Source organism: Musa acuminata, chromosome BXJ3-6 (assembly GCF_036884655.1).
Source record: "Musa acuminata AAA Group cultivar baxijiao chromosome BXJ3-6, Cavendish_Baxijiao_AAA, whole genome shotgun sequence".
Taxonomy (NCBI): domain Eukaryota; kingdom Viridiplantae; phylum Streptophyta; class Magnoliopsida; order Zingiberales; family Musaceae; genus Musa; species Musa acuminata.
The window spans coordinates 38,920,816-38,940,769 of NC_088354.1; the positions used below are offsets into that span (position 1 = coordinate 38,920,816).

Consider the following 19,954-nt stretch of genomic DNA (forward strand, 5'->3'; position numbering starts at 1 on the left):
ATTATTATTATATATCTTTATCTATCTTAGGAGTCCTGCCGACATCATTAGATGTGTGTGTCCCCAAGGTGTTCATTATTCAAATCAAGTTGCCTAAATTATGTACTATGATATGGACTTTTCACAACAATCATTAGTGGGAAGCAAAAACTCAGCTAAAGAACAAGCCATAAAGAATAACATGCTGATCTCCTAAGCAGGAATTAATAGGACAATCAATAAATTATCACCATTTGTCAACATGAAAAATATACATGTTGCTAAAAAGGACAATACCAAGCAAAAAAGAACACAACACATGAATTATTGAGAGAAAAAAAACTAATTATTAACATATGTGAAATTATTCAATTAAAATAATTATTCTTTGAAGGAAAAGATGAAAAACTATTTGTTCTTTTGCCTATGAAATGCATCCAATATGAGATTTAATTGGGAGCACTTTTAAGGAATTAATAGCTCATCCATCCTTTGCCTTTGGCAAAGTTTCAAAATGCCTTTGAAAGAAGCCAACTTTTGCATCCGATCCTTCGATCTCAACAGCTGTGGGTGGCATTGCCACTCCCACGAAGCTTTGCCTTACATCTCTCACATCTATAATTGCTATTGTGATGACCCTACCACAAGTGATTCCTTCAATTATTTAACCTATCTTCAAGCAATCCAAAATGGAAAATGAGTAGGACATCATATGACCTTATGTTTAATATTATCAAGTTGTGTGATGACTTATGTGGCCATATTTTATACATATAGGCATAATTTTCTTGGGAAATGAGCCAAGCTTGTACCATCTATAATGATGTGCCAATAGACATATGGATGCAAGGAATATGAACATGGATCTCGATGAAAATGAATGCAAGTCAAAGAAAAGGATAACACACACAATTGTTTTATAGTTTGTGTAACATATCATTGAATTCAAAGCGAATTACATACAATATATAATTCTTATATATGTATATTTGTACACCTTATATATAATTATTGGCAAAAAATTATTGGGAGAAGAGCCAAACTTTTACATTGTTCTCGAAGAAGTTAAAGAAAAGGATACTAAACACATTTGTTTTCTAATTTTTGTTATATATAATATATATTAATTGCAAGGCAAATAGAAATAGAGAAGGACATATATTTAATTTAAGTTGTATAGCAAATCATAAAACGAAAACTCTAAGTTGTTAGGAAAAGATGACAACAAAAATCATACATTAGATATGATGGTGTTTTAAGACACTTTTTATAATGCAATGTAAAAAAGAAAATATTGGCTTAATTGAGTTAATTTTGATTACTAAAACATTCAAAAATGTGTTATTATTAAAGCGAAACATAACACAAATGTAACCTCTCAATAAAAATAACTAATGATCACCTTTGAGCTATCTATCTCATTAAGCACACATGTATCTTCACTATATAATTTCATATAAAACTAAATGAATTTCAACCTTTAATTAGAGCTCGATCATTTTTCCTACTATATAAAAAAAATAAGAAAATAGATAATGTCTCATTTAATAATTTTGGCTTTTGGATAAACAAAAAAAAGATTAAAAAAATATATATTTTTTTGAGGGGTGACAATAAGTCATGACTCGGATTTCACTTTCCTTGTTGTCGTGAAAGTGATGTTAGCCTTCTTTAAAGGTCGAGATTGCACATCACTTGGTGGGAGAATCATTTGAAGTGACAATTATCTTAAGATGCCAAGGCTTTAGACAAGCATTCAATGCTACAACATCTCATCATCATTCTCATTCTCTTTCTTTTAAGGAAGAGAGATGTCGGATATTTATTAGTTGCCAAAACTCACTCACTCTTGCACGATTATTAGTAATGATGATAATTGAAATTGTTAGGATGTCTACTATCATAGCACTTATTTACGGTTGATGAGATAATCACCTCTTTTCTTTGGTCATCACAATGGTGTGTAAAATTATGTTGAGATTTAATATTTCTATAATTTAAATTTAGTTGCCCACCTTTTCTTTCTAGAAAGAAGATTAAGAAGAAAGGAAAAGTAACGTCGGAATGCTTTGTTGAATATTTTTCTTTTTTCTTTTTACTTCCATGAAGTAAATTTGTTTTTAATGATCAAAGTTGTGTTGGGATGTGATGGAGACAAAATTTAAGATGATATCAAAATGAAAAAAAAAATATATAGTAAATATATATTCGATCAATTCAAATTAAAATTGTGACGTGATGAATTAGCTCCAAATGTCTCTTTCGAAAAAGGAAGCATATTTGTTGCTTCTCGGCATCCATCTCTCCATTTTCTTCGTCTTCTTCCTCTGAAAGGCACGCTTCTCTGTCACTGTCTCACCTTCTATTGCTTCATGTGCTGTGCTGGCGTTCTCATTGAGATGATGTTACGGTCCACTTTTCTCTCTCTCTCTCTCTCTCTCTCTCTCTCTTTCCAAATGACTCTGTTTACTTCATGTGTTGATGTTCTCATTGAGATGATGTTGAGTGTTCACTTTGATCTCTCTCTCACTCTCACTCTCTCTTTCCAAATGACTCTGTTTACTTCATGTGTTGATGTTCTCATTGAGATGATGTTGAGTGTCCACTTTGATCTCTCTCTCACTCTCTCTCCAAATGACTGTTTACTTCATGTGTTGGTTTTGAGATGATGTTGGGTGTCCACTTTGATCTCTCTCTCTCTCTCGCTCTCTCCGAAGAACTCTGTCCTCCATGCCGAACAAAGATTAACATATGTCCCACCAATTCTTCATCACAAACTTTGCTTCTTGTTGTGCAGGAATTATTAGTGGTGCAACTGAGCTGAGATTGATAAGCTGTGTGATGGTGACAAGCACTGCAATACCATACCGTATCATCAGTATTTCGATTGACTTGATATGGTATGATATCGAACGGTATATCCTAATGTATCGAATAATTATATATATATATATATATTACTGTAGCACTATAACATTGTAGCACTATTATAATGTAATATTGTAACGGTACAGGACGGTTCGCGTACCGATATACCGTCGGACCAGTATGTACCGCCCGTATCGGACGGTACCATTCGGTACTACATACCATGGACAAACATTTATATTTTAGACCCAAAGAGAATAAGTTTGGTAGGAAGATCTAAAAATAATAAAAATAAAATAGTCAATCTTTATATCAACATTCAATGAATAAAAAATATTTTAAATTTTTTTAATAAAAAATATTCTGTTGAATCACTATCGATAACTAACTATTAAATCGACTATATCATCTTAGTACAAACAAATTGAGCTTCCTCTTTGAACATCAGGTAAATCGAATTAGAATGGTATCGAGTTAGTCCCACATTAAGTAGCATCATTGATCATTCTATCTATCAAAGATTTCGCATGACAATATATTGTTAAAAATTATAGAATTTATTATATAAAATTAAGAAAATATTTTTTTTTTGTCATGTGTGATCTTCAGCAAGTTATGATTTTACCCATTAAAATTATTTACATTAAAATATTTTTTATTTATTATTATGCATGAAAATTATCTCTAATCATGTAATTGGAAAAATGATTCCTTCGAAATGTATGTTTGAATATTAATTGGATTTTGTGATGGCCGATTTGGGCCTCAAAGCTAACTAAGAACTGTAAGTTCACGATTTGGGCCCAGAAACAGTTAAGAAAACAGAAACGTTTTTGGAACAAGGCACAAAATTCTTCGATAAATTAGGAAACAATATAAAAATTTCTGCTTCATGTTTCTGGAAACACAAGAAAACAGAAACGTTTTAGAAGGGGCCCAAAATTCCATCAACTGGGCCGATGACCAGCCCAGCTTTCGAGAGAGGCTTTCATATGGCTTCACCCATTCCGTCGAACGATCCCCTCTCCCTCCTCCCTCCCCCGTCTCTCCCCACCTCGTGAAAAGGGACTCGTTCGCCGGAGACGAGGAGAGAAAGCGAGTTCGAGATCGAAGCCCTAGTCGTGATCGCTACGAGATCGGATCGCATTTCTGAGCCCCTCTCTTCGTTTCCTCGACAAAGGTGGCGATTCACGTGCGAATTTGGTAGGGCAAGCTCGAGAAAGATCAAAAGTTGGTCGATTGGATCGGCGGAGGACCTCAGATCTGGCGGCAGATTAGATCGGTGGAGGAAGGATGGGCGACTTCAACCTAGCGCTGGTGATCGTGGCGGTGGTCGTGTGCGTGCTGGTTCTCCTCGTCAATGTCTACCTCCTCGTCAATTACCAGCACCCGGACGACGTCAACCAGGCATACTTCCCCAAGCTGGTGGTGGTTCTTGGCCTCTCGGTCGCGGCCATCTCCATTCTGATGCTCCCGGCGGACGTCGCCAATCGCCAGGCCTGTCAGCACGCTATATACAACGGCGCTTGCACTCTCACCCTCCCGATGAAGGCTCTTTGGTTGGTCGTCTACATCGCGGACGCTGTCCTTGTGTTCTTGGTCATACCATTCGCCATGTTCTACTACGAGGGCGATCAGGACAAGTAAATCCATCTTCCTCAATGGAAACCCTAATTTCGTCTCTCTTTTTTTAAAATTCTTTTTGTGTTTAGATTTCCTGGTTTTGGAAGGATAACGGACGACTCGTTGCTGCAGGAGTATTGGGAAGAGATTGAAGAGTGCTCTTTTGTGGGTCCTGACGTCGGCCGTTGTCTGCGGCCTTGTGCTTGGAATTCTTTATGGTTAGATCCTTCGTCTAAGTCTCTCTTGTTTCCTATAGTTGCTGGTTTTTGTTATCACGTTTGCTTTCATTTTCTTGAAAGATGATGGTTTTTATAGAAGGCACAAAAAAAGGAAAGAAAACACGCGTTGTTATACCGATTTAAGATTGAAATGAAATTGCCTTGATAAGGTGGAAGGTTAGATTTTGGGTTTTTCCTGACGTGAAAGCCCACAGACAAGGAATCAGACGATAGTATTAATTAGCTTTGTCTTGAATGTTAAGTGTGTGTTATTTGTATGGAAACAAGACAAGATTACATTTAAGCGTTGCAGTTACCCGTCGTGAGACAGATAATGTAGTCTCATTCTGCAGTTGAGATTTGCGGATCTGAGGGCATATGGGTCATTCTATCTGCTTCAGATAAAGACTTCTGCCATTCGATGTGTACAAGTGATACTAACTGGAGATTTATCATTCCTACTATTCATATGTAAAGGAGTGCTTCTCTCTGGTTATCCTGTGTTGTTTGTAGCAAAGATGATGCATCCTCCTCCTCCTCTTCCTCTTTCTTATCCTCGTCACTTCTCTCCACTGTTTCTGTTTGCATCCAGCATCATAGTTCTCATGGATGATCCATCTTTTCCAATTATTTCTATCTTTCACGTACCTGAGTGTCTGGTTTCCATCAGCCATCACCAACTTCAACTCTATGATTTTCTTCTGGCTTCTTATACATGAATTTGTTTGTGCATATTATGATTCTACTGATGGCCCAGCATACCCATCTATGATGCCTTTAGTCAATGTTTCTTTTCTTTTTTTGGGCAATCCAAGTTTGTGATTTTAATTATGACCTTTATTTTGTTGAATTGATTAGTCATGGATTTTGGCAAATCCCCTCCAGTTAAGAATTGCATAAGTTAGGATATCAAGGTGTCATGTGGGAGATGTGTTTTCTGTTTGGGAACTCATTCTTGATTGTGAAAGTTTCTTTTCTAGGGCTCTATTTCACTCGTGAACTATCTAAGTGCATTAGGAGGTTAGTTTTCTTTTTTGACTCTCCTTGATGAATATTTATCCTTGTGTAGTAGTTATGTTATGATATACTTTATTTGTTAACGTACATGCCTACCTCTGTGATTATTGTGCTATCAACGAATCATTAATAATATCTGAATAGAAAAATCTATCACTCCCATTTTTCTAGAACACAGTAATCATACTCAGTGTGATGCAATGAATAGTATTTTATATTCTTTAATATCTTTACCAGATCAAAAAGCATGACCAATACAGATCGGAAAAGCTTCTCGCAACGCGATTTTAATCTTAGTGTTTTAGAACTCAGGAAATTGTTCACAAAGTTATGATCTTCGAATATGGATTTAGAACCTATGAAATTGGTTACAGGAGTCTGCTTTTCTTTATTCACTTCCTGTTCAAGATTCTTGTATGTATTAGTGCAGAATGGAGTATGCTCTTTGCCTAGATGTATCTTCTCTTTATTCTCGATGGTAGTTGTGAACGCTGATCAAAATTACCTTCAAGGCTTGAACCTTCTTTATGAGGGAAACGTTATGAAACATCGTACTCCAAACTCTGTGGAATTTGATTTTTCATCCATGCTTGATCACAGTTAATTGTATATTGTGGTATATAGAAAGCTAAAGATTTTTTTTTTTCTAATGTCATATTTTTGGTAGCTTTCCAGGCTTTCAGTTTTTAATTCGTAAATACTTTAGGATTTCTTTGCCTCAACTCTGCAGTTCTCTTCTATAACTTTGTAATATTTTCTAATTGTTTCTTTGTCATGGCATCAGGACTCGTTGGTAAAGTGGATTTTACAGTTAAGCACCTTTCTTCATCTGCTTCAAGTTTCCCTAGTTCTTGGTCGACATTCTCAAGTTCTCAACCTTGCATAGGTTCATCGAACCGTCTGGTGACGTTTCTCTTCTTTCTTTAATTTTATTAATACCTATATGGTGCATCAATCTTTGAATTATTTGCTATGAAATATTTATGGCACATATGTATTTAGTTATTCATATTTAATAGTTAAACTAGAGTATGCATTGACAAACAGAAATGAAAACGTTAAAGTTCCTAAGTGCGTATTTTGCATGTTTAGTTAATTATATTTTAAAGTCCTGTAGTTGTCTAACGGGTTGCTACTGGTTAAGAAGACTTGACTCAAAATAACCTACCAGAATTATTCTGGACTTCTTGTCTTTTCAGATTCTCAAATAAATTGTGGTTATGCTAATTCAAAGCAATTGAACTGGATCTATACTACATCAAAGTTTTAGGATAATTAAGTCAATTTATGTATCACAGTATCACTTGACTACAACTCATATATAGTCTTGTTAAGTTTGTCAAACTTGATTTCAGTGGAAACAGACTCAAACATTGCGTTGGTGAGGTTTCATCTCGGTATTTAGAAACTACAATGATAAGTAATGAAAAATGCATCTTATCTTGTTTAAACTACCGAATGCATTCATTTCTTCTGAAAGGCCAAGTTATCCCAGCTTTAGCCTATTCCAAACTAATGCTAGAAACATGTTGTAAGGTTATAAGGTTGCATTCATATGTGCATGTGTACAAGGTTGCACGTACATATGGGTTTATACGAGTAATGCATGTTTGTGTATGGAGAGCTTTCACATCCATGGTCTCTCTTGTTGGAATTTGGGATTTTACTCTGTGGCACATCTTTCAATTAGCAGTGAAGGTTTATTTTTTATTTAATGTCATGCTTATGTGTTCTTCTCTCCAGTGTGATGCATATGGAGCACCTGCTTCTTCAGAAACAACCTGGACAATGCGAACCTCCTTTCCAGAATATCTGGTTGCCCTTGCGACAATTGTTGGATCAGTTCTTTTCACTGTATGTTTTATCAACCTAATTCCTTACATCATATTCTTTCCCTCAGATTGAAGTATATTAATTATGAGATTATAAGATTCTGAGAGCGTAAACAGTGTTTATATTGTTAAGTATTTGTGGTATGAAATGGTCCTTCAAACTTCTGTTTTCTTCTAGAAAAAACTCCAGTTGTGGTTTGAAGTTTCAGTATCGATGCAATTTTTTTTAATGTTTGTGGTGTAAAAGTTATCCCTTTTAGCGAGTCTCTTATCTTAGTATTTTTGTGGTAGATATTTGGTGGTGTGGGGATTGCTTGTCTTCCGCTGGGCCTCATCTTTTCATTCATAAGGCGCCCCAAGGCTGTCATAACTCGGTCACAGTATATCAAGGTTTTGTTCACTGACTCATTTTATATTGTGCATTATCAGCTGATGCCTACATCAGCACCTGAACATTCACTGGCTCCCTTTCTACTTATGATGAGTAATTTGCTTCAAATCTGATAGGAGGCAACTGAACTAGGAAAAAAAGCTAAAGAACTGAAGAAAGCTATTGAAGCTCTTCATCAAGAGGAGAGAAGTGGTTCTAAGGGTAGAAAATGGCGCAAAAATGTGAAATCTGTTGAAAAGGTGCACTTTGTTTCTATTAAAACCCATTATTTGTTTGGCTAGTTTTTGTTAGCTTTTTCTTCTAGACCCTTGGCCTTTTGATCTGTATTTTCTGTATCAAGCTTATCTTATTAATAGTTTTAAAGTATCTTTATGTTCTTTATTTAATTCTTAGGAGTTGTTTCTTTTGGAAGATGATATGAAAGCTTTGGAAGAAATGTATCCTCAAGGAGAACAGGTGATCATAGTTGAAAATTGTTCTATTTGGTAGGGTTTAGTCTCCTTTTTTTTTAAATAATGTTTTGCACTTCACTCTTCTACAGGCAGAGACTCTTTGGGCTCTAACTGTTCTGGGCTACATGGGAAAACTTGTATTAGGTGTCATCGGGTAAGTGCTGTAATTTGATTCTCTTATTAGTTTCTTAAGACACCAGATTATTTCAGGATGCTTCAATTTAGTAATCTAGTTTGACTATTTTAACCGTAAGGAAATTCTTCTCAAACAAGCTAGATTGTATTGAGCACTTGCATCTCTTGGAGCTTTTGTGGTTATTTGATAGATTTTTATATGCCTTAAGCCTGTTCAAACTGTGTGTGTGTGTGAGAGAGAGAGAGAGAGAGAGAGAGATTATGGTTATGCCCTCTCATAATTGGTTGCAGTGTTTTCTGGATTCAGGTTAATTGTTTCAGTGGCCTGGGTTGCACATATTGTTATATATTTGCTGATCACCCCACCTATTTCTCCTTTCTTAAATGAAGTTTTCATCAAGTTGGATAGTGTCTGGGGTATGTTACATCAGCCACCAGTAGTTTCTCCTTTTATTTCTTGGGCACTTGTCTGACACTTTTTTTGACCAGGCCTGCTAGGTACCGCAGCATTTGCATTTTTCTGTTTCTACCTACTCCTTGCTGTGATTGCTGGGGAGATGATGCTTGGATTGAAGTTGGTTTTCATTACTATACATCCAATGAAGTAATTTACAATGTTCCTTCCTTTTTTTTTTTCCCCCACTTTTCATGTTTAGATTTCTGTGTTCTTTTTCCTTGTGCAGATTCCTAATGTCTTTAACTAACTTGTTTTAGGTGGGGAGGAACTCTGATGAACTCCTTTCTTTTCAATGTGGGACTCATCCTGCTTTGTTCCATTAGGTTCGTATCTTAAGATTATGTCAAGCTATATTTGTAACTCAGCTTCATGTCGATAACCCGTATCTAAGTATTGTTTATGTGTCTCATTCCACCTTAATCAAACAAGAGACCTGCTAATAGAACTGAATTGCAAGAAAATATGCAAGTGTTTAACAGCAACATGGTGCGGGGTGAATTTTGAAATGTAGGTAGTTTGAAGAGCTAACTATGCTTTGGCGTCTTATAAAACTTTTGAATAGAACATAATACATATTCGTGACCATCAAAATCTGCATTTTCATTTTGCTAGAGTCCAATTAAGACCATTTTTTTTGTGCTTTGCATTTCTCAGTTTTTATTGATACAAGTTGTTGGGTGTTTTAGTTCCATGAATTTTCTCGGCAGATTCAACCTCTCTGGGCGTTCATTTTTGTCTTTAACAATCAATTATTTTCTTTGCAGCGTGATTCAGTTCTGCGCCACAGCTTTTGCTTACTATTCGCAAGCAACTGCTGCACAAGAAATTTTTGGCCACACGCTGCAATCTCTACGTGGAATCAAGTATCTATACAAGTGAGTAGAACGTGTCTTTATCCATCACTAAACATTATGAAGCCGTAAAATTACAAATGTCCAGTGATCTTCATTTGGACATATCAAATGGCGGCTAATGGATGGATTTTGGTCTTCATTATGCAGGTACAATGTGTTTCAATATGGTTTTGTTTTCCTGGCCATTATCACTCTCTTCTGTTACGCCGCATTTGTAAGTTGGATGTCATTTGACATAGCAAGATCTTGAGTTTGCACTTTGTAGTTTTGATCGAAACTCCAATTCTTTCAGGGGTGGAAAAAGAGAAAACAGAGTGGCAGGTTCCAACTGTCAAGTTGATCTCTGGTGCTTGTTGACGTTATGTGAAAAGTTCTTCAACTGCTTTCGGAGTTGTACACGTTGGATGGTTGCATGTATGATCATATACAGGGCACGACCAGTTGACAATGGTCGATGTAAATTATCAACAAATTGGTTTTTTGGATGACTTAAAAGGAGCTCCATAGACTGTTTGGTTCTCGTGGTATCGACATATCTGAAAAAGGTGTTTTATACTTGTATTCTCTGGTAGGTATTGACAGAAAATATTATATATTCGTATACTGGAGGAGTTCGATGCTCGATCATCATTTGTATAGGGACACTGGAGAAGAGTTTCATTTCACCAAATTTTGTTATCTACCATCGACTTGTTCAATCAAATCGATTATGTATCGAACCTGCAAGTGTTTTGGCCTTCACTTCCCTTGTGGAGTTTTGGGATCGTAAATGGAATTCTACCACATTTTATACTTTTTCTTGGATCGTTATCCTTCACTAAATGAACCATTCTTGGGTTCGTTACCTTTCTGGGATTTGTTCTGTCAAAAGACAACTTCTATAATGTGAACTCTCTCTCTCTCTCTCTCTCTCTCTCGTGGAAGATGATGTTTACTCGCACCAACTGGTAGCGAGCAAGGCCTTTCCATCACATTTGGTCTCACTTCCTTCCCCCTACCGCTCCCTTCCCTGCGCACTAAGGAGGAGGGAATGGAAGCATCCGACTTGTTTTCCGTGTGATGCTCTCGACCTGTGATCGCGTGAGAGGAGGTACTAAACCCGTCCATTCCCCCGATTCCCGCGGCCCCTTGGAGCGCGGAGGACCGTGAGATGGTGATCGTCGAGGCGGTGATAAGAAACATTTCCGTTCCGACGAACGAGGGGCGAACCACCGTTTTACCGCAACCGTCCATTCCACGCAATAATCGGCCCCAAATATTTCCCTTCCCCGAGTTGCAGACACCCTCGACAACCTCCGAGCATCCTCAACCGCTCGCCGCAACCAACACTCGTGCTCGTTCCCTCCCTTCCGCTTTCTACTCTCCTTTCCTTCCCCTTTTAGTTTTAGGTTCAAAGGGGAGGTCTCCATTAACACACCCCACCCCCTCCCTCCTCCTCCATTGCCCTTTTCCTCCGTCCTTGGCCGCTTTCATGTGGACGTCATGGGAAAAGATTAAGGTGCCTCGCGGCGCCACCGCCATCGCCTCGCCGCGGCTTCCCAATCCCAAGCCCTCCTCCCTCAAGGACGTCCGCGGCCCCCTTGACGAACCCTCCTCCCCCTCCATCGCCAGGAGGCTGTCGCCCAAGGCCGTCTTCCACAGCGTCCGCTCCGCCTCCTCCGTCCTCCGCTCATGGCGATCCTCCCCGCCCTCCCCCTGCGCGGAGAAGCGGATCGTCCTCTACTTCACCTCCCTCCGCGTCGTCCGCAAGACCTTCGAGGACTGCCGCTTCGTTCGGTCCATCCTCCGCGGCCACCGCGTCGCCGTCGACGAGCGCGACGTCTCCTTGGACGCCGGCTTCCTCGGTGAGCTCGGCCGCATCGTGGGCCGCCGGCGGGGGGTCACCACGCTCCCCCAGGTCTTCATCGGCGGCCGGCACGTCGGCGGCGCCGAAGAGATCCGTCAGCTCCACGAGACTGGGGAGCTGAGGCGGTACGTGGAGGGGGTGGCGCCGGTGCCCGCCGGCTCCTGCGACGGCTGCGGCGGAGTGCGCTTCGTCATCTGTGCGACCTGTGGCGGGAGCCATAAGTGCTACTCTCACAAGGGAGGTGGCGGAGTCTTCCGGAGCTGTCCCGCCTGCAACGAGAACGGGCTCGTCCGCTGTCCTCAATGCCGTACCTCCCCCGCCATCTGATCGAGATCGGACGGCGGAGAGAGAGCTCCGGGGTTATTAGATGATGCGGGAACAGTCCGAGATGGCGAACGCTTTCGCGTTCGAAACGGTCTCCAAAACCCGCTTCTTTTATTGGGTATATTTAGCTTCTACAAAAAAAATCTCTTATCATACCTTTAATGCACATGAAAAATAAATAAATAAATGTATAAATATATATATATATATATATATATATATATATATATATATAGTTCCTTTGTATCAGTATCAGTCATGTAAATTAGGACCCTCTTCGGTTACAACAATGATGATGGAGAACACAATGAGATTCGTGCTTACAAGAATGATTGATATTTAATAGGATCCTCTTCAATTACGACGATGACGATGGAGAACACAATGAGATTCGTGTTTACAAGAGTGATTGATATTTAATAGGATCCTCGTCGATTACGATGATGATGATGGAGAACACAACAAGATTTGTGCTTACAAGAGTGATTGATATTTAATAGGACCTTCTTCAATTACGACGATGATGATGATAGAGAGCACAACCAGATTTGTGCTTACAAGAGTGAATGATATTTAATAGAGTTTCTTGCTTATAAGAGTAATTGATATTTAATAGGATCCTCTTCCGTTACGGCGATGATAATAACAATGGAGAATATAATGAGATTCGTGCTTAGACTGATATTTAATCTCTCACATTTATGTATGTATGTACAGCCCCACGAAGATATTACAGCAGCATATATTAAACATCTTTGCAAGATTGCGCACGATTAAGGAAGCAGTTAATTGGTTGTCTTGAGAGAAGGATCGTTGTAGCTGTGGCAAATGTTAATTGGATGTGGTAAGATGAGAGGTGGCTCCGAGTGAAGCTATAACGTCTGCTACACTCGTGAGAAGATTAAAAGAACAGTTGAGGGGGTTTTGTATTTTTATTTTTATGGGTCAATTCATATGGTAGGAAGCTCTGTATGTATATTTAGAGATGTTAGTCGTGAATGAACAAACAAAGCAGCTGTATTCAATCAATCACGAGAAAAGTAGGAAACAGATGGTATTCACTCTCCAAGAGCAGATCATGCCTTCTTTACCTTGTAGCAAGCAAGATTGATCAAGGAACTCAGTCACTCTGTCAGGCTTTTTTGTTTCTTCCATTTCCCAGGCTCTCACTCCCTAGCTAATATCTGAACAACCTCTCTCTCTCTCCTCTTTATTTATTTATTTTTTTAGAACTGGGGGGCCCTTCTCTTTCCTCTTCTGGTGAATTTGCCTTTTTCATCAATGAATAGCTAACTTTTTTTGCTTAAAGAAAATTTTACAGAACAGTTTGAAACATGAAAATAAGAGTCCTAATTTTCCATTTATGCATTCACAATGCCAACCCTCTCAACATTTGGTAACAGCTTGAAATGTTAGCAACGACATTCTTAATTCTACAGGGAGAAGCATCCCATGTTCTTAAACTGTGTAGGTAACACCAATTAAAGGACAATACAGAATAAATATTAACAAATTGAATAATTCCATGAGGAAGCTTGAAAATGCTTGAAGGCTCTGATTGAAAAAGATTGTAATAAATTTTGTTTCAGATGTGATTAAAAACATGCTAGGGGAAAAAATATGTTTTTTTCTTCTCCTCGTATGAAAAACTCGTCGTCAACGGCCATGCTTCAAAAAGTTGTTTATATAAATTACAGAAATGAGCCTAAATGAACGATTCAAAGCTTCTGCTGCCGCCTGTCAACTGGTATTTCATTCACACATCTTTTGCTGCGTCCGTCTTCTGAGGAATGCACCCAATTTTTTTGTTGTTCCACCTGTGTATATAATTTTCACAAACCTTGTATAAATATGTACACAATGCTTCCTGCATGTAAATTTGATCCACTTCGAGTTACATCTTTGCTATGTGGGATCATCATCTTCAGCCACTTCTTGAATCTTGAATGAGAACGTGTCGAGACAATAATGACAAGTTTATGTAGTCGGAGGGCCTGCTCTTCCGAGAGCTTTGTTGTGAAGATCCATGGAATCACAGTGGCTTGGGTCGAGGCACAGTGCTGCCTCGCAATCTCGCAAGGTGGATGCGGTGTCTCCCATTGAGTCGTAGAATGCAGCACGCAAGTGAAGCAGCTGTAGGTCTGGCTTGAAAGCGATTGCCTGCGAGAGCTCAGCTATTGCTTCCTCTTCCTTATTGTCATCCATCAGAACTGGAAAATGGGAAAACTTGAAATGTAAGTCATCATCTTGGCAACACTTGATGCTTGTTGGACTGAATCATATGTAGGGATCATCATAACTTGCATGCACATGCAAGGTAAGTGATCACTACCGAAGCAATAGTAGGTAGAAGCCGTATGTGCATGCAAAAAAGGCATCATCATCATAACTTGTCAATGCATAAAATAATAATCTAAAACTTGTAAGGACAACCACTCGGACAAGCAACAGCCGAAGAATTTTCACTGAATCTTCTATGAAGTTTTCACTTAAATTGACTGGTATATCGTAAAAAAGTATTAGTACAAATCAATATGAAATCCTTCAAGATTCACTATCTAGTCGACATTGCTATTAAGATGCAATGGCAAGAATACTTTGAAATGAAGAATTGCGCACATACTATGAGAATCGACCAAAGTCTATTGGGCCTCAGGCTCATATAACAGAGTTGAACATGAACAAGGCTGAATTCCTTGTTCAGCCAGAATGACAGAAAAGACAGATGTGCTTTAACAACTTGTAAATTCACCGTTTAAAGAAGTGGAAAATGGGACATAAATTTCATATATTTATCAAGTTAAAATTACCAAACGTAATGACATAATTGAGTTAGAGTACCAAATGGAAACTAGACTATGCTTAAACAGGATAAAACAAACATATTGAGAAGGCTTCCACGAAGACTACTAAGCTTGACAATTTTGACAACATAGTGACAAGTTTTAAGTTTAATGAACCTATTCCTTAGTTAAGGACGATCCTATTCTAAGCTGAGTGATTCTTGATAAGATGTTATATTCTTTGAAATTCTTTTTCTCTTATTATAACTAAAATTACATTCAGGAATGAAAAAAGATAACCAAGATTCTGCTGTGCTTAATCAACTCACCTGCAGCCCTGTATCTGTAAGGGTACGTCCTCAGGGGATCTAGCTTAGTTGCCATATTAAGATCACTCTTTGCCATGTCACGATCACAGTATTCTGATCGCTTTTCATATGCTGATGCATTGTTCTTTGCTTTTTCTATCAACTTTGTCATCTCATCATAAGCAGCTTTTTTCTGATTCTTAAGGTAGTAAACCCGTGCCAGACCCTGATGTGCACGAGTATGCTTTATACCAAGTGCCTTTAAGTAGCATTCTGCGGCTTCATCCAGCATATCACAGTCCACATATATGCTTCCCATATTATTGTGTGCCTGAAGGAGTATTTCCACAGATTTTAGTGTTATATCATACTTCAATGCAAATTTATGAAGAAAATTTATAAATAGTACTATCGGCTTGTTCATACTTGACCCTTCCGAAGGTTATCTGAAGCACAACTATTAGCTTGTTCGAGTAGTTGAATGACATAAGATGAAGATGTGGGATCTAGATTAGAATCTGCTAGAGCATATGCCTTCAGGAAAAATGCTTCAAATGATCTCTGAACAGAGATAGACTCCTCAGCTTTGGCTAATGCTTCATCACGATGTCCAGTGTCATATAAGATCCATCCTTCATAAACAAGCCTTTCATGATCATGGATTGAATGATTCCGAGCCAGACGTAGACTATTCATTGCAGCCTTTTGGCAATTCAACCTAAATAAGAAAGCACAATCAGCATAGTTTGATGCTGTCAAACAACAGGAGCTGCACGTGTCAAAGTTATTAAGCCACTTCTTTTGTTCTGCATAAATTGAAATACTCAATACTCGGGAAAATTGGTTACCTAAAAGTCGGTGGACTATAGGCAGCAACCAAACAGTAAATTAAAACAAAAGAGTTTATGAACCACTACTAATCTCCAACTAAAAAGCTCAACATGAACATGATATGATCACCCTATTGTTAGATCGATTGCCTACTCAAAGTCTGCTCAAGAATCAAGTTTCAATTGATATTTAAAGCTACATAAAAGAAAATAGTCATAGTGGGTACACATTGGTCTAGTGAGCTCAAATTCCTCACAGCTGTAACACACTTCCAAAGCTACAAAATACTATGATTAAGCAATAAATCCTTGGTCTCTTCTATTTGTAGATATCTCACATAATTGAACCCTACCAATTTAATGTTCATTTCAATAAATGTTTTACATCCATCTTATACAAATGTCAACCTGTCGAAGGATTCAAACCAATGATGGAACAATCATCGCAACAATGAGTTATCACAAATGCTAAATTGTGCTAATTCCATCGAGGACTGTTACATTATGTTGGTAAAAAATTAAAATTTTAACTGAAGTGACAATATACCTCAATATTATTCGACATATTGTCAAACCACAGTTGGGACTTACCACTTTGTTGTTATTGTTGTTGTTGTGTATATTATCAAACCAGCAGCACAGATGATTCATTTGCTATAGCACGATATTTAAATACATAAATTAGAAAGAGCAGTTAAGCTTTGACCATCAGTCAAATATCTTTCATGTTAGTTAAATAATCGACTCCAGCACTACCAAAGCCAACTCCCAAGACCATGTTGATACACCCCATAACCAATTGACCTATAAATAAGACAACACAAAAGGCAAAAAAAGGGAAAGAAAGATGCATATCATTTCAATTTACTAATAACAGTATCTGGTCCAGATTTGGTCCTTGTAAACCTACCTTTAAATATTTTACTTTTGCTCAGTGCTCAGCACTATGATTGGTATCATGGAAGAGTACATGTCGTCCACTGCTCTTTCAAGTATATAATCTATCTCTAATCATATGGCTAAAAAAAAATCTTTTCATGGTAGTACTATTCCACAACCACTTACTAACAGAAATATGTTCATTCAATATCTAGTATGCAGAATTCTGTAAATTCTAGCATAATATTACCCTATCCAAATGGAGAGATGAAAACACTTCATTTATTATCCATCATGACGTATAGGAGGTTACAAAAGGTCCCCCAAAAATGATTTACTAGGCAATAACATGTTAGCAACTGATAAGCAAGGAATGAAACAGAGCCAATAGCTTATTGAGAATTGTCAAATACATCCATCTATTCTATATAGTTATATCCTAATCCAAATGGCTGGATAAAAACATGTCATTTATTATCCATCAGGACATATAGTAGGATCCAGAAAACTTCCCTAATATAATTTACTAGGCAATAGCAAGTTAGCAACAGATAAACAATGAGACCGATAGAGCTACAGCTTAGAAAGAATTGTAACAAAATCTTTCATCGGATGTGATATTGACAAGGAATTTCCGTTAAAGAAATAAATGGTTGGGCAGCAACATGAAGTTTCAGCAAACATCATCAATTTTCTCCATAGTGATCATTGAAAATATCAAAGGTACCTTAATCACAATTTTTTGGCAAAGACTTGTGCATGAATTGCTTACCGTAGCAACAGAAGCGACTGCCTAAACCTTAAGCTGCTATTCGCAGGCTCTTTAGCCAACATCTGGTGCACCACAGCAAGAGAACCAATGTCATCCACTGCAGACCACCGGTCATAGAGCTGCATCCAACAATCAGCCATGTCCCACTGCTTCCCATGCTGCTGGAGGATCTCAATCAACTGGTCCCCGTGCAGTTTGCCATGAAACATCAAGTAACTGGGGTCCAGTGTCATCAGCGCCCTGGTATCCTGCACCGCCCCCTCGTAATCCTCGAGTGCCAGACAGAACCATGCACGAAGCTCAAGGCAATCGGTCGAGACCTTGAACCCGATGATCTTGTTGACCTCTGCAATGGCTGCACCAACCTTGCCATTCTCCATTAAAGCAATTGCCCGGTACTTGTAAGGGTAAGCGAGGGTCGGGTCTAGCTCAGTGGCGACCCTCAGATCCGACATCTTCTCCTTGCCATTGCAATACAATGATCTCTCCTGGTACATCCATCCCACAGGCTCAAAATCATCAATGAGGCTACTGGCCAGCTTATAAGCAGAATATTTGTGCCCCTTCTTAAATTTGGCCCTTGCAACACCGATGCGGGAATACACATGCCCCTCGGAAGATGCCTCTTCGAACCACCTCTGGGCGTCCTTGTACTCACCCCTCTCGAGCATTACGCATCCCAACTGGTGCAAAGCTAGCTGTTTTTGCCACCCAGGAGTGGCGCACTCCACCAACCTCTCCAATAACATCACCGTGGTATTGGATTTCATGTCCTCCTCCATGGCCACCTGACTCAAGAAATGGTAGAGCAAGAACGAGGCATGGTCGGCTGCCTCTAACCGCTCCCTTCCCTCCTGGGTGCAGAGCAGCCTCGTTATGTCAGGGTCGCTGAGGGATCTGGGGAGCTCACGGAGGAACACCTGAAGACAAGCAGCGACGAGGAGGTACGCGGTCTCCTCTAGCCCGTACTCAACGAGAAGTAGGGCGTCGTCGAGGTTGCGCACCAAAGATGCCATCTTCGCGTCGCAGGCGGACTTGAGGCCTTCACAGCAAAACTTGTTGGCAAATGCAAGGAGCTCGAGAACGGTGTCGGGTGGGAACTCGTCCAGGCGACCGGTGCGGCTGAAGACGTCGACGGCCTTCATCCCGCGGACGGAGATGCCATTGTGGGAGAAGCTGATGCGCTCCCGCTGGGCCTCTGCGAAGCCACCATAGAGCAAGGTGGAGAGGGGCTTGGAGAGGGCGGCAATGCTGGAGCGGACGCAGGGTACCTCATCATCGCCAATACAAAACCAGACATCGGCGTCTTCAATCTCTTCTTGTCCATGGCGGCGGGGGGCGGGGACAGAGGCGGAGGAGGAGGGAGAGGGATCGGGAGGGGGATGGCGGCAGGGGCAGAGGAGGTCAGAGGAGGAGGATGGGGAGAGGAGGGCGGCACGGGGGCATTCTAGTGCGGGGGAGGTGGGGGAGCAGGAGGAGAGGGGGGAGGGGGATGGGAGGAGCTGGTCCTCCCGGCGCTCGAAGCGGAGCCAGGCGGAGAGGACGACGCGATGGTGGGCGTTGGGGGCGTGGAGGCGCGCGGAGCGAAGGCTCCGGCGGAGTAGCTTGGGATCGGCGACGGGGCGGAAGAGGGAGAGCTGCTCAAGGTGGAGGTCGCAGAGGAGGAGGAGGCGCTCGTCGCCGGCGCCAGCGTCGGCTTCAGCTTTGGTGGTGGAGGAGAGGCGCCGGAATGAGTCGGAGAGGGCGGAGACAGGGTCGACGTGGCGGAGGAAGGGGTCGACGGGGGGGTCGATGTGGTCAGCAGAGGGGAGGCCGAAGGGGAGGAGCGAGTCAGGGAGGAGGGAAGGGGTATAGTGGTTGCGGCCGCCGCCATTGTTGCCCCCCTGGATGGATTTGGAGCGGAGGGACGCGACGTGGCGGAGGAGGGGCTTCTCGCCGACTGATGACGAGGACGAGGACGACGCCGGAGCGTTGGCGTTCGACGCCGACTGATTCACGGCGTAGACCTGCGTGCCTTTGCATCCATCGATCAGCTTCAGGCTGCGAAGCGTCGTCAACAAATGGTTCTTCTGCATCGTCGTCTTCTCGTCTTCCTTCCCTTCTCTTCTTGGCACCCTCAATCTACCTCTCTCTCCTCTACAGGAAAAAGCAAGAAGAAAAAGAAAGAGTCGGGGTAACGGCCGGCCAAGCGTCCAAACACCACCGCAGGAGGGGAGAGAGAGATAGAGAGAGAGAGAGAGGTGGAAGAAGGGAAGGATCGAGGGGCTCAAGGAGGGAGAAACATTTCCACTTTACTCTTTTCCTTTTCCTTCTCAAGAAAGATGGTACCTTTATGGTTGGGCCGGAGGTGTGTTGATGGGGGAGAAGAGATGGATGATGGATCTCT

At 40.4% G+C, this 19,954-nt stretch overlaps 3 protein-coding genes across 3 annotated transcripts; 2 read left to right on the top strand and 1 right to left on the bottom strand.

Annotated features, from left to right (window-relative positions):
* Window positions 1-3,869: 3,869 nt before the first annotated feature.
* Window positions 3,870-10,429, top strand: LOC103989700 (LIMR family protein Os06g0128200). The gene is made up of 14 exons (XM_009408644.3): window positions 3,870-4,490; window positions 4,603-4,688; window positions 6,490-6,608; window positions 7,449-7,559; window positions 7,829-7,927; window positions 8,045-8,167; window positions 8,322-8,384; window positions 8,470-8,534; window positions 8,823-8,932; window positions 9,005-9,119; window positions 9,230-9,295; window positions 9,737-9,847; window positions 9,974-10,040; window positions 10,119-10,429. Exons 1-14 carry the CDS (start codon window positions 4,141-4,143, stop codon window positions 10,164-10,166), a joined length of 1,533 nt encoding a protein of 510 aa, XP_009406919.2. The 5' UTR covers window positions 3,870-4,140; the 3' UTR covers window positions 10,167-10,429.
* Window positions 10,430-10,815: 386 nt separating this feature from the next.
* On the top strand, window positions 10,816-12,158 carry LOC103989701 (uncharacterized protein At5g39865-like). The gene has a single exon (XM_009408645.3). It carries the CDS (start codon window positions 10,977-10,979, stop codon window positions 11,997-11,999), a length of 1,023 nt encoding a protein of 340 aa, XP_009406920.3. The 5' UTR covers window positions 10,816-10,976; the 3' UTR covers window positions 12,000-12,158.
* A 1,547-nt stretch (window positions 12,159-13,705) lies between these two features.
* LOC135641120 (ethylene-overproduction protein 1-like) lies at window positions 13,706-19,859 on the bottom strand. The gene is made up of 4 exons (XM_065156177.1): window positions 17,569-19,859; window positions 15,514-15,805; window positions 15,109-15,418; window positions 13,706-14,206 (listed from the first exon to the last, which is right to left on the bottom strand). The coding sequence occupies exons 1-4, from the start codon at window positions 19,641-19,643 to the stop codon at window positions 13,974-13,976; spliced, it is 2,910 nt and encodes a 969-aa protein (XP_065012249.1). The 5' UTR covers window positions 19,644-19,859; the 3' UTR covers window positions 13,706-13,973.
* Between the last annotated feature and the right edge of the window lie 95 nt (window positions 19,860-19,954).

What these genes read in the sequence shown, in the direction of transcription:
- LOC103989700 (XM_009408644.3), top strand. Translation starts at nt 4,141, where the DNA reads ATGGGCGACTTCAACCTAGCGCTGGTGATCGTGGCGGTGGTCGTGTGC. An exon ending in CTCGGTCACAGTATATCAAG is followed by an intron (nt 7,928 to 8,044) that starts GTTTTGTTCACT and finishes CAAATCTGATAG; the next exon opens with GAGGCAACTGAACTAGGAAA. An exon ending in TGTATCCTCAAGGAGAACAG is followed by an intron (nt 8,385 to 8,469) that starts GTGATCATAGTT and finishes ACTCTTCTACAG; the next exon opens with GCAGAGACTCTTTGGGCTCT.
- LOC103989701 (XM_009408645.3), top strand. Translation starts at nt 10,977, where the DNA reads ATGGTGATCGTCGAGGCGGTGATAAGAAACATTTCCGTTCCGACGAAC.
- LOC135641120 (XM_065156177.1), bottom strand. Translation starts at nt 19,643, where the DNA reads ATGCAGAAGAACCATTTGTTGACGACGCTTCGCAGCCTGAAGCTGATC. An exon ending in ATAACCTTCGGAAGGGTCAA is followed by an intron (nt 15,419 to 15,513) that starts GTATGAACAAGC and finishes ATACTCCTTCAG; the next exon opens with GCACACAATAATATGGGAAG. An exon ending in TTACAGATACAGGGCTGCAG is followed by an intron (nt 14,207 to 15,108) that starts GTGAGTTGATTA and finishes CCCATTTTCCAG; the next exon opens with TTCTGATGGATGACAATAAG.